Source organism: Hemiscyllium ocellatum, chromosome 9, assembly GCF_020745735.1.
Source record: "Hemiscyllium ocellatum isolate sHemOce1 chromosome 9, sHemOce1.pat.X.cur, whole genome shotgun sequence".
Classification (NCBI taxonomy): domain Eukaryota; kingdom Metazoa; phylum Chordata; class Chondrichthyes; order Orectolobiformes; family Hemiscylliidae; genus Hemiscyllium; species Hemiscyllium ocellatum.
The window spans coordinates 98,192,717-98,206,237 of NC_083409.1; the positions used below are offsets into that span (position 1 = coordinate 98,192,717).

The following is a 13,521-nucleotide window of genomic DNA, read 5'->3' on the forward strand; positions in this document are numbered from 1 at the left end:
GGAATCAGGTAATGTTACTCAAGTGAAAAAGAGCTGATATATGCTTTTTACGGGATATAGACACTGACAGAGCCAGCATTTGTTGCCTGTTTCAAACTGGCCATGAACCTAGTGACTTACTAGGCCGATGTAGAAGGCTATTAAGAGCCAATTATATTGCGAAGAAAATGTTACCACTACAGAGGACTGTTGGTATGGTCACCTTTACAGAGACCAGTTTTCACGTTCATACATATTAAATGAATTTTAAATTCCACCAGCTGCTGTGGCGTGATTTGAACCCATGAATATGAAGCACAAGTCTGGACTTCTGTCTTACGAGTCCAGAAATATTACCACTGTACCATCATGATGGCATAACATGTGGTTGCAACTCATCCTCATATCAAAAACAAGACCAAGGCTTTTAAAATTCTGGACCAGCCTAAGACAGTTGCCAAGAACAGACATGGAGTTGACAGCTAGAAAATAGGAGCCAAGAGAGACTGTGGCAGTTAGAAGTGGGTATTGTCAGCATACATATCGAAACTAATGCTATGTCGAGGGAGGTCACTGATGAAGGGCAACACAAATGAGAATCAAGAGGTGAGGAAGGACAGATGCTTGAGAAAGCAGATGTTGTGGTGTGGGGGAAAAAAAACAAAGAGAACACATTTTGTAGATAATTCACTGGTAGTAATTAGATAACCAAAAAAGGAACCAAGCAAGCTAAGTCACATACAGTTGGACAATAGTGGAGAGCCATTGTAGAAGAATGGTGGTGCTGTCAAGACGGTTGAAGGCCTCAAACAAGGTAAGATGGAAAAAGCAGGACTAATTTATTTTTGTCAGTGAAATAAAAGGTCTTCTGTGACTTTCATAAGAGTGGTTTCAGTAAAGTGGCAGGGAACGAAACTTAATTGAAGGAACTCAAATTCCAGGGAAAACAGGCATAGATTTAGAAGGCAACAACACCCTCAGGACTTCCAAGAGGAAATGGAGTTCGGTGATGCAATAGTATTTTGAGGATCATATGGTCAAGGACTGGTGAATTCAGATTAGCAAGAGATGGAAGTACCTGAAGAGAATTAGCAATGTCAGGCAACATGGAAGGTGTGTGGTCAGTGATTTGAAGGATATAGGATTGACATGATGAGCTTGAAGAGGACAGGGTAGGTATGGAAACCGAACAGAAACCAGACAACGAAGTAACTTTAAACCTAGAACAGTGCCTGTCTGGTCTGACTGCCCAGTGGTAGGGATCAGATTGCCAGAATCAGCTGATTGGATGGTCTTAGTTTTAGTGGCAAAGAAATAATGAGCTCGTTCCACTTGATAAGACGTGCTGCTTTTATTAATTGATGGTTTTTCATTTATACTTGATTCAACATTTTGGAAAATTTTGTGCCAGAGTTAACATGTTAACAAAGTCTGGAAAAGGCAAGCTAATTGCAGGCTGGGCTGCAGAATGACATTACTAATTGCACCAATGTTACTTGCTAATTGCCAAATCAGACCAATCTGTAGCCTAAGTGATGTTGGTAATTCAGTGCTGATAGGGTGCAGTTTTAGGCAGCAGGTTAAGCTAAAAGACCACAGACTGATTTAATTCAAAACCCGTTTCATGAAAGAAATAATCCAATAAATTAAGGGCTTTCGTTCAAACAATCTGGTTGGGTTTAACCATAATGTAACATTTATAGAATGCCATTAACATGGAAAAATATCTCAATTGCTTTCCAGGAGCTTAAATCAAACAAACTGGATCAGAGTGCAAACAAATGTCAGGAGAGATGACCATAAGAGGAAAGAACCAGATTGTGGGCAGCAGCACTGTTGCTCAGTGGTTAGTACTGGTGCCTCATAGTGCCAAGGACCCAGGCTCCATTGCAGCCTTGGGCATTTGTGTGGAGGTGACACATTCTCAGTGTATGTCAGGGCTTCTGCTGGGTGCTCTGGTTTCTTCCCACATTCCAAAGCGTAGATCAGGTGGATTGGCATGCTAAATTGTCTGTAATGTCCAGGGATGTGCAAGCTAGGTGGAATTGACACGATTAAAATAAGGGGTTATGGGAATAGGGTGAGGGTGTGGGATGCTCTTCGGAGGATCGGTGCACACTTGATGGGGCAAATGGCTTCTATTTGTGCCGTAGGGATTAAAAATGTTTAAAAATCTTTTCATTAAAAAATTGAAAGACAGATGGACGGGGGAGGGGGGGTGGAAAGGTGAGGCTATGGAGTATTTATAAGCAAGTATGAGATTTGTCAACCTGAGGCACAAATAGCAGTATCTACTCAATTCATGGTGGGCTTGAGTACACAACATAAAACTAAATTAATGCTGAGCTGCAAATCCTGAAGATAGTGAGATAATAAAGCAGGGAAACAATTCCCACTGGTGTGCACTAAATGCATCAAAGGTTCACATCAAAGTACATTGATAAAGAACAGATTAAACTTACTTTGCCTCTAGCCCCTATGTTAGTGAAGTTGAGATTAGTGGTTCAAGGAGTATGTAGAAATATCTGTTTTTGTCAAACATTACCTGCTAAAAATGCAACTCTCCGTGGACAAATCTTAAAACTTACAATGACTTTTCATCCTAAAAAAAATACTTTGGATTTTTAAAGTTATTTTGCAAATGAGCAGAGTTTTAATTCCATAATGCATTTAGAAATCATACATTTATTTTTTAAAAATCTTAAATTGTTCATTGTACTTTACCTTGAGAGACAAACACTGCAAATCCTATCTGTTGTGTAACAATCACAAGTTAGTTCTGATGGACAAATGGCAGGCCTCCGGCTTAAGCTGCTTGCTGTACATTTGGTTGTTATTTTGCGTTTTGCCACTATTATTTTTCTGGATGGAACATCTACAGTTTTTGTAGGTCTCATTGGCTGTAAAACAAAGAGCTTATCTGGAAAATGCAGCCCTTACAAACATCTAAATCAATGTAGCAGACCAATCAGTGCATGTGCTGTAATTAGCAGAAATTATACACTTATACTCAATTTAGGTCCCATATACATTGGTCTTTATTATCATGTTATTTACTGATAGAGGGACCATGGGTTTTGTTTCACAGGCGTGCTTGTTATGATGGACCTTAGGATTGACCTGGCACTGGTGGCTGGAGGTTGGCAGTGAGGCACTGATTGAGGGAGATGCATTTGGCATGCCTTCAAACTATCACTGAAGAGATCAAACATCCACCACATAATAGAGGTCTCTGGCTGGTAACTAACCAAAATGGAGATGCACTCATGAAAGCACTGAACAAACTGAAATAATCTGCCAGGAGTATGTAGAGGCTATGGTGAGGTATCAGAGAATATGCACAAACCTCCAAACATCTAATCTATCCCATAAAAGCAAAACATAAATTACTGGAAAAATCCAGCATCTGTGAAGCATCTTGTTCTGAAGAAGGATCACTGGACCTAAAAATTTAACTGATTTCTCTCCACAGATGCTATCTTTTCAGATTAGATTCCCTAAAGTATGGAAACAGGCCTTTAGGCCCAACAAGTCCACACTGACCCTCCGAAGAGTAACCCAGCCAGACCCATTCCCCTGCCCTATATTTACCCCTGGCTAATGCACCTAACACTTTGGGCAATCTAGCCAATTCACCTGACCTGCACATCTTTGGACTGTGGGAGGAAACTGGATCACCCGGAGGAAAACCCATGCAGACACAGGGACAATGTGCAAACTCCACACAAATAGTCACCAGAGGCTGGAATCAAACCTGGGTCCCTTTCACGGTGAGGCAGCAGTGCTGGTCACTGAGCCACCAAGTCGCCTATCAGACCTATTAAGTTTTTCTAGCAATTTCTGTTTTTATTTTAGATTTCCAGTGTCCGCAGTTCTTTAAGTTTTTTGTTTAGTACCTAACCTATCCAATTGTCAAACACCAGCATGTGGAGGGATCTGCAGGTCATGAAGACTTATCAGCCATCTCAGAATCCCGAGAACAAGAATGGAAGAAAATTGTCCTCAATCCCAAGTACCGACTAAAAGGTGTGTAGTAAAATGTGGTTCAAGAGCTCATTTGAGAACAAAACTTACGGTTAACAAATTATGGAGATGCAACATTGAACTTTCAGTAAACTGCAATAGTTGAAGAGTGTAATGTGGAGTAAACTATTACCTTCTAGGATTATGACATTCTACAGACTAAATTCTTGGCAATCATTACACTGGCTTAGTACATTTGACTTGCGGAAAGACTTGTGTTTGCACTTACATTGGTTTGTGGGGCAACTGGAGTGAAATTTGAGAGAAAAAAACAAAATAACGCTGGAAATCACAGCAGCTCAGGCAGCATCTACGGACAGAGAGCAAGGTAACATTTCGAATCTCAATGACACTTCATCAGAGCTGACTTGAAGTGTGGTGAAGGGGCAGCATTTATGCAATTGGGTGTTTGGCCCGGGGTTGTGTGCGTGTGTGTGTGTGGGGGAGAGGGAGGGAGAGCGTGTGTTGCCGTCATAGTGCAGCTTAAGTGATCAGAATGTGAAAATGGGAGAACAATGGTGTGTCTAACTGCCAAACAGGACTGAACAGATAGTTGGAGCAAGTTAATGTAGATGCTGGAATCTGCATAGAAAACAATAAAAACTGGCAATTAGAGGTTCAAACAGCATCCATGGGGAGAGAGCAAGCTAATATTAAATCGACATGACTCAACATCAGAGCTGAAGTCAGAACAGATAATTCCTTTGAAGTGGAGGAGGGGAGAGAAGAATGTAATCTGGGTACACATTCTAATTTGAGGAACTGGAGGAAACTCCAGGCAACAGTGCTTTAATGTATTACAATTGTTTGGACCAGGCTTAGTAGAAATGCTTCCGTGTAGGTGTCTTTTTGTACGTATGTGTGTAAATATATGGAGTACAACCATCAAATTCATCAGTTATTGATAATCAGAATGGACAGATTTAGGTTTGCACAAAAATTATACAATTATAAAAAGAAGCTGTGTGTCAACAGGTTAGTAACTCCTTACCTTACTGCTTGTACCTTCATAAACTTCAGTGCTACGGACATTCAAATTTCTTTCCCCAAATACAGAGCGCAGAACTGATGAATCTCCCTAAAATAAAAAAAATTAAGGAGTTATTAGTATGGCCGAATTTGGCATGACATATGTAAAATAAAATATAAACCAAATCATATCTTTGTATTGTAAGTGTTATTATATTGAAGTAAGATAAAATCCTCAGTTTAAAAATACGAAATGTGCATTACATTAAGCCAGCTCACAGCACCCTGTTAGATTAGATTCTCTACAGTATGGAAACAGGTCCACACCAACCTTCCGAAGAGTAACCCACCCACACTCATTCCCTTACCCTATATTTACCACAGACTAATGCACCTCACACTATGGGTAATTTAGCACAGCCAATACACCTGACCTGCACATCTTTTGGATTGTGGGAGGAAACCGGAGCACCCGGAGGAAACCCACACAGACACGGGGAGAATGTGAAAACTCCTCATAGACAGTCGCTCGAGGCGGGAATCAAACCCAGGTCAATGACACTGAGACAGCAGTGCTAACCATTGAGGCACCATGCTACCCATATTACCTACAAGTTTACAGCAAAGAAGGTGGTTATCACTCCAGGAAAGAACTGTCCATTTAGTCCCACCCTCTTTCCCTACTTGTTTGTGTTATTATCATGACAAACAATTCACCTCTTTTCAATGCTAGCATTGATGTTGCTTCCACCATTCTTTCAGAAATGCATTTCAGATTATTTCAATTTTACATAAATTTTTTTTAATCTTCCTCTACAAAGTATTGCAGAGAGGCTGGTATCCCCTCACCAAGTCACCCTTAATTTACTTGCGCATAGTGCACTGGCTGTAACCGACAAGTTCAGAATCAGTCCACTATACTGAGGAAATTCTCAATCTGCTGTTAATATTAGTCAGTTAGTGCCTCCTGACTGGCCCAGGTGAACAACTCCAATCAGGGGCCACATAGTCAACAAGATCCACCTGGTTCCAATCACTGCACTCTGGCTCTTCTGCAAATTCTGTTCCAGATTTGACTTCTGGTTACTACCTGTCTTTCCAATGAAATTAGCTTCTCCTTTTTTATTTTAAATTTCTTTATAATTTTGAACATTTTTCTTAAGTGTTGCACACTTAGAACAAATTCTTTTTAAAGCGAATAGCAACTGATGCAGAATACCTAATGTAATGCAAATTGAAAATAAAATCTGAATCATATGCAAGAGTGATATCTGTTGACAAAAACAGGAGGAGTGTTCTGGCACTCTTTCTTCATAGCAATTCCGAGATTCCAATCAGAGTTGCTCAGAAACGGCACAAGTTATTCAATTAACATTTGTGCCACACAAGTGTCAGGCAATGACCATCTTCAATGTGAATCTAAACATCGTCGCTTGCCACTCATTGGCATCACCATTACTGAATTCCTCACTGTTAAACAACAGTGTACAGTGGCTGCAAGAGAAGGTCAGAGACTAGGAGTCCTGCAGCAAGTAACTCACTTCCTGACTCACCAAAGCTAGTCCATCTACAACGCACAAGTCAGGAATGAGACGGAATACACCCAAGTTGCCTGGATGAGTGTAGCTCCAATAATACTGAAGAAGTTTGACACTGCTGAGAAAAAAGTAGCCAATCGACTGGCACCACATTCATAAATATTCAGTGCTTCCAGCACTGATGCTCAATACAAAGTGCTTCTACTATCTATAAGGTACACGGCAGCAATTCACAAAATCTCCTTAGACAGCATGTTCCAAACTCACAACTACTTCCATCTAGAAGGACAAGAATAGCATTTTGGATGTACATATGAAATGGACTGCGGTAGTTCATACACCATAGAAAGCATCCTAGCTGGAAGCATCATAGCACAGTATGACAACTGCTCTTCCCAAGACTGCAGGAAACTAGAGTCGTGAACACAGCCCAGTAAATCACATAAACTGGCCTTCCGTCCTTGACTCCATCTATATGTCCTGGTGCCCCAGGAAAGAAGCTAACATAATAAAAAATGTCTCTCACCTTGGTTATACTCTCTTTCACCCTCATGTCAGGCAGGAAATATAAACAGTTTGAATACATGTGTGAAAAGATTCTAGAACAACTTCTTCCTCACTGTTAACAGACATTTGAACAGACTTCTTTCTCTGAACCTTTGTGGCTAACACTATATTTTGCACTCTATTCTGCTACCCTGATGCACTGTGTATGGTACGATCTGCTTGGATAGCATGCAAAATAGCACTTTTCACTGTATCTCAGTACATGTAGCAACAATATGTCAAACTCAAACAAGGGCAATGAGACTCAGAAAGAGAGAGTGAGACCAACAGGAGACTATGCCATAGTACAGGCTTGTACCTCTCAAATTTAAAACTAATTAACACAATATAATGCGAGGAAATATTACATCATGAAAAGAGTAATTAAAAATATGAAATTTAATACTGGTAGGGAAGTGAAGGAAACACACTTTATAGCATTTAAAAGATAGCTAAATGCGGTCACTAATTTTTGCATAGACATCCAAGCAATAAAAAGTTACAGAAGCTGTAAATGTTTACTCTAAGAGCAGATTCAGGAATTCTAAGCATTCAAGGTCCTAAAGGGTATGCAGCAAGATAAGCTTTGATAAACAGAATGGATACAGATTCTAAGCTCAGGGTTATAACCTTGTGGAAGAGGGAAAATGACAACAAATAGGAGGAGAAGTTTATTCAGCTAATATCTGCTGTGCCACTCGATAAGATCTGTTTTTTTTAGATTAGATTACTTAGTGTGGAAACAGGCCCTTTGGTCTAACAAGCCCACACCGACCCTCCGAAGAGCAACCGACCCAGACCCATACCCCTACATTTACCCATTCACCTAACACTACGGGCAATTTAGCATGGCCAATTCACCTAACCTGCACATCTCTGGACTCCTCCGGAGCACCCGGAGGAAACCCACGCAGACACAGGGAGAATGTGCAAACTCCATACAGCCAGTTGCCCGAGGCAGGAATTGAACCCAGGTCTCTGGTGCTGTGAGGCAGCAGGTCTAACCACTGTGCCATCGTGCCGCCCATTTGATCTGGCTGCAGTCTTAATTCTACTTTCCTGCCTTTCCCCATAACTCTCAACTTCTTTCTCGATCAGGAATCACTCCAGCATTGATCAAAAATCTAAGTCAGCCTTCAATGCTCTCTGGAACAGAATTCCAAAGGCCAATAAACTTTATAAAAAAATCCTTTCCAATTCAATGGCTCTTTCTTACTCTCAAACTATGCCTCAAATTCTACATTTCCGGACAAGAGGACACATACCCTCAGAATCTATCCTGTCAATTTCCTACAGAATCTTATATTTCAATAAGATCACACTTTATTCTACGAAACAATGACTACTCATAATATATGTTCATGACTTAGAAGAAGGAAGTAAATGTAATATCTCAAAATTTGCAAATGACACAAAGCTGAATGGAATTGTGAGCTGTGAGGAGGATGCAGAGATGTCGCGGTGTGATTTGGTCAGGTTGAGTGGGGAAATGTATGGCAGATGCAGATAAATGTGAGGTTTACCACTTTGGTAGAAAAGGTAGGAAGGCAGATTATTATTTAAATGGCTGTAATCAGAGAGAGGGAAATATTCAATTAAACCTGGTATCCTCGTGCACCAACTGCTGAAAGTAAGTGTGGAGCTGCAGCAGGCAATGAAGAATGCAAACTCTATGTTGGCCTTCACAGTGCAAAGTTTTGAGAACAGGTACAAGGATATCTTACTGCAATTATACAAAGCATTAGTGAGGCCACACTTAGAATATTGTGTGTAGTTTTGGTCTGATGAGGAACATTCTTGCTACAGAGAGAATCCAGCGATGGTTTATGAAATTGATTCCGTGGTTGGCAGTATGATGTATGAGGAGAGATCAAGTCAGTTAGGATAGTATTTATTGGAGTTTAGAAGAATGAGGGGAGGATTTCATGGAAACCTATAAAATTCTACAGGGCCAGACAGATTAAATGCAGGATGAATGATCCTGATGATGGGCGAGTCCAGACCAGGGGTCATAGCTTAAGGAAAAGGGGTTAAAAATTTTACGACTGAGATAAGGAGAAATTTCTTCACACTAGAATGCTTTGATGGGTCTTCAAATTTGGCCATCTGGGGCATTATCTTGCCAGGATTGTACTACTGGTCTCCAACAGTCAGAGAGATAGAGGGGCAGATGTAGACAAATCTCTAATAACTATGAGAGAAACAGAGCTGTAATTGGAGGGGATTTCAACTTTGCTAACAATACCTGGATTCGCATTAGTGTGAAAGGTTTAGACGGGATGGATTTTTACAAAGTGCACCCACGAGAGTTTTTTCTGCCAACACATAGATAATCCTACTTGAGATGGGACAGTGCTAAACCTAACCAGAGGAATGAAGCTGGTCAGCTTTCAGTGGCTGAGCATTTTGGAGATCGTGACCACAATAATAAGTTTCAAAGTCATCATGAAAAGGGATAAGGTTAAGGCAGAAGTGAAGTATCTAAATTGGACATGGGGGGTGGGGAGGATAAGGAATTCAACATTATTACACAGGATCTGGCAAACAAGCTGGAGCAGTTACTTGTAGGTATGTTTATATTTGCAAAGTGGAACTTTTTGAAAATAGTGCATCAGAATTCAGGGCCAGCATATTTCTCAGAAGGGCAAGTGCAGCAAATGCTGGGAACCCTCGATGTCAAGGGGTAGAGTGTTTGATCAAGGAAAAAAGGAATCAGGTACAACACATTAAGATGAGGTCCTTCAATAGTATAGCATGTATAAGAGGTTGGAAACTGGAAAGACTAAGGGGGACCACAAAATATCTTTGACAGATGGGATCCAGAAAAAGCCTTGAGATTTTGCTAAATATATTAAGAGTAAGAGGAAAAAAGTGGGACCTATTAGAGACCATGCAACAATTTGCGTGAGCCAGTGGACATGGGTGAGGTCTTCAATGAATACTTCTCATTTGTATTCAAAGAGGAGAAATAATTATAGCTGTTGATTTCAGATGAGATGATGAGGCTCTAGAACATATTAAGATTAATAAGGAAGTGGATTTAGATGTTTTATGGAAGCATAAATCCCCAGGATCTCATGAGATTATCCCAGCCTGCTATGAGAGGCAAGAGGAGATGGCTGAGGGCCTGGAAGATATATCTAATACTACATTGGCTATTGGTTAAGTATCAGGTGACTGGAGGATAGCTAATGTGGTTCCTTTGTTCAAGAAAGGCTGCAGAGATAAGCCAGATAATTACAGACCAGTTAGCATGATATTAATGATAGGGGAAATATTGGAAAACATTCTGAAGGAAAGGATTAATTAACTTGGAAAAGGAGGGATAATCAACATGGATTTATTAGAGGGAGATGCTGTCTAATTTAATTGCATTTTTTTTTAAATGGACTGATGAGGGTCATGCAATTGATGTGAATTACTTGGATTTCAGTAAAGCCTTTGACAGGATTCCACATGGAAGACTTATCCAAAAGGTAAGACCCCCTGGGATCCAAGGAAAGTTGGCAAACTAGATCTAAAATTGTCTTGCCTGCAGGAGGCAAAGATTGATGGTGACCAGTTGTTTTTATAATTGGAAGCCTGTGACCAGCAGTGAACCACAGATTCGTTGCTGGGACTCCTGCTTTTTGTTACGTACTGTACATTAATGACTTGGATGTGCATGTAGAAGGAACAATTAGTAAATCTGCAGATGACATGAAATCGGCTTTGTTGTTGATAATGTGGAGGATTGTCTCAGTCTACAGTCTGATATTGACCAGCTGATAAATTGAGCACAGCAATTGCAATTTAATGAAATTTAATTTGGGAAATCCAATAAGGAAATGATATGTATGGTGAGTCCTTCAAAGATACTGAGGAACAAAGGGGGCCTTGGTGTACAAGTCCATATATCCTGAAAGGTATCAGTGCTCAGGGAGACAGGGTGGTAAAGAAGGTATACAGGATGCTTGCCTTCATTAGCAGGGGTACAATATAGGAGCAAGGATGTCTTGTTACAAACTCTATAAAACATCCGATTTGGATACAGATGGATTACAACATGCAGTTCTGGTTGCCACAATATGGAAAGAAAGTGAGTTAACTGGAGAGGACGCAGAGGAGATTCACCAGGTTGAAATGGCTCACTTATGAGGAGAGACTGGATAGGCTGGGCTTGCTTTTCTTGGAGCAGAGAAGGATGAGGGCGGATGTTTAAGAAGACAGCAAAGCAAATGACAGGAAATTTTAGGCCGATTAAACGGACTTCAGTGGTTGGTAAGGTTTTGGAGTCCATTGTGAAGGATGAGCTTTCTGAATACTTGGAAGTGCATGGTAAAACAGGACAGAGTCAGCATGGTTTCATCAAGTAGAGGTCATGCCTAACAAATCTGTTAGAATTCTTTGAAAAGGTAATGAGCAGGTTAGACTAAGGAGAGCCAATGGATATTATGGACCTGGACTTCAAGAAGGCCTTTGACAAGGTGTCGCATAGGAGGCTGCTGAGTAAGGTAAGGGCCCATGGTATCAGAGGCCAAGTACTACGTAGGTAGAGATTGGCTGCTTAGCAGAAGGCAGAGAGTGCAGTTAACAGGGTCCTTCTCAGAATGGAAGCTGGTGACTAATGACGCACCACAAGGCTGGTGTTGGGATCACACTTTTTCATTTAAACATCAATGATCTGAATGAAGGAACTGAGGGCATTCTGGCTAAGTTTGCAGATGATACAAAGATAGGTGGAGGGGCGAGTAGCATTGAGGAGGCAGGGAGGTTGCAGAAAGAATTAGATAGGTGAGGAAAGTGGGTAAAGAAGTGGCAGATGAAATACAATGTGGGAAGTGAGAGGCCATGCACTTTGGTAGGAAGTGGTGAAAATTCTAGATGGGGTGAAAATTCAGAAATCTGAAGTGCAAAGGGACTTGGAGTCCTAGGAGAGCAAATGCAATGCTGTCATTCATCTTGAGAGGACTACAATATAAAAGCAGGGCTTAAATTCTTGAGGCTTTACACATTTAGAATATTGTGAGACCACATTTAGAATATTGTGAGCAATTTTGGGCCCCATACTTCAGGAAAGATGTATTTGCCTTGGAGCAGGTCCAGAGGAAGTTCATGAGAATGATCCCAGGAATGAAAAGAATGAACATATGAGGAATGTTTGAGGACTCTGGGACTATAGTTAATGGGGTTTAGAAGGATGAGGGGCGATCTGATTGCAACTTACACAAGGCTGGACAACCTGATCAGAGTGGACATTGGAAAGACACTTCCATTGGCAGAAGAGACGAGGACCCGAGGGCACAAGCTTTAAAGTAAAGGGAAGGCCTTCTAGAATGGAGATAAGGAGAAACTTCTTCAGCCAGAGATTAATAAATCTGTGGAATTCATTGCCACAGAAAGCTGTGGAGACCAGGTCATTGAGTATATCTAAAAAAATCAAGATAGAAAAGTTCTTGACGGCCAACGGAATCAAAGGTTACGGGGAGCAAGTGGAAAAATGCTGCTGAAAAACCTATCAGCCACGATTGAATGGCAAAGCAGACTTGATGGGCTGAATGGCCCAATTTCAGCTCCTACGTCTTATGGATCTGACAGAAGTCTGTAAAATTATTGGGGGCATAGATAGAGTAGATTGTGAGAATCTCTTCCCTATGACAAATATATCTAAGACCAGAGGGCATAAGTTTTAATGTGAGGAATAACTGCTTTAGAGAGATCAGATGAAAAATGTTTCCACCCAGAGGCTGGTAGATATACAGAATGTGCTGCTAAGGGAGCCATGTACTCTCACACCATTTAAAAAGCATCTGGATGAATACTGAAAATACCAGGGCATAGTAAAGAATGAACCAAATGGTGATAAATGGGATTAGTTTGGTGTTTGTTAGCTGACATACACATGGTGGGCCGAAGGGCATGTATCTATACTGTATAACTCAAATTGCAGGATATGCACTAGCTATCTAATCTTTTCAGTCCTATATATTACCAAGTGACTATATTTTACACTTTCCTGGAATCAAAGAATTTGAGAAACAGCAGCTAATTAGAGTTGAGATAGAAGAACATAAGACAAAGGAGAAGAAATTAGGCCATTCAGCCCATCGAGTCTGCTCCGCCATTCAATCATGGCTGAGGAGTTTCTCACCTGAAAATGTGTTGCTGGTTAAAGCACAGCAGGTTAGGCAGCATCCAAGGATTAGGAAATTCGACGTTTCGGGCATAAGCCCTTTCTCACCCCATTCTCCTGCTTTTTCCCTGCAACCCTTGATCTCCTTTACAATCGAGAACCTATCTATCTCCATCTTAAATATACTCAATGAACTGGCAGTGAATTCTACAGATTCATCACTCTCTGGGTGATGAAGTTCTAAAAAGCCTTCCCTTTACTCGAAAGCTGTGCCCTCAGGTCCTAGTTTCTCCTACCAATGGAAACATCTTCCAAACATCTGCTTTGTCCAGGCCATTCAGTGTTCTGTAAGTT

The 13,521-nt window shown here is 40.8% G+C and overlaps 1 protein-coding gene across 2 annotated transcripts in view; it reads right to left on the minus strand.

Moving 5' to 3' along the window:
• The window catches only part of cdc7 (cell division cycle 7 homolog (S. cerevisiae)), a 100,396-nt gene that overhangs the window by 24,475 nt on the left and 62,400 nt on the right, over positions 1-13,521 (minus strand). For both annotated transcript variants that reach the window (XM_060829971.1, XM_060829970.1), the window contains exons 8-9: positions 4,994-5,080; positions 2,704-2,879 (exon numbers count right to left, since the gene is read on the minus strand). In XM_060829971.1, coding sequence (XP_060685954.1) covers positions 2,704-2,879; positions 4,994-5,080 — 263 coding nt within the window. The remainder of the gene's footprint in view (positions 1-2,703; positions 2,880-4,993; positions 5,081-13,521) is intronic.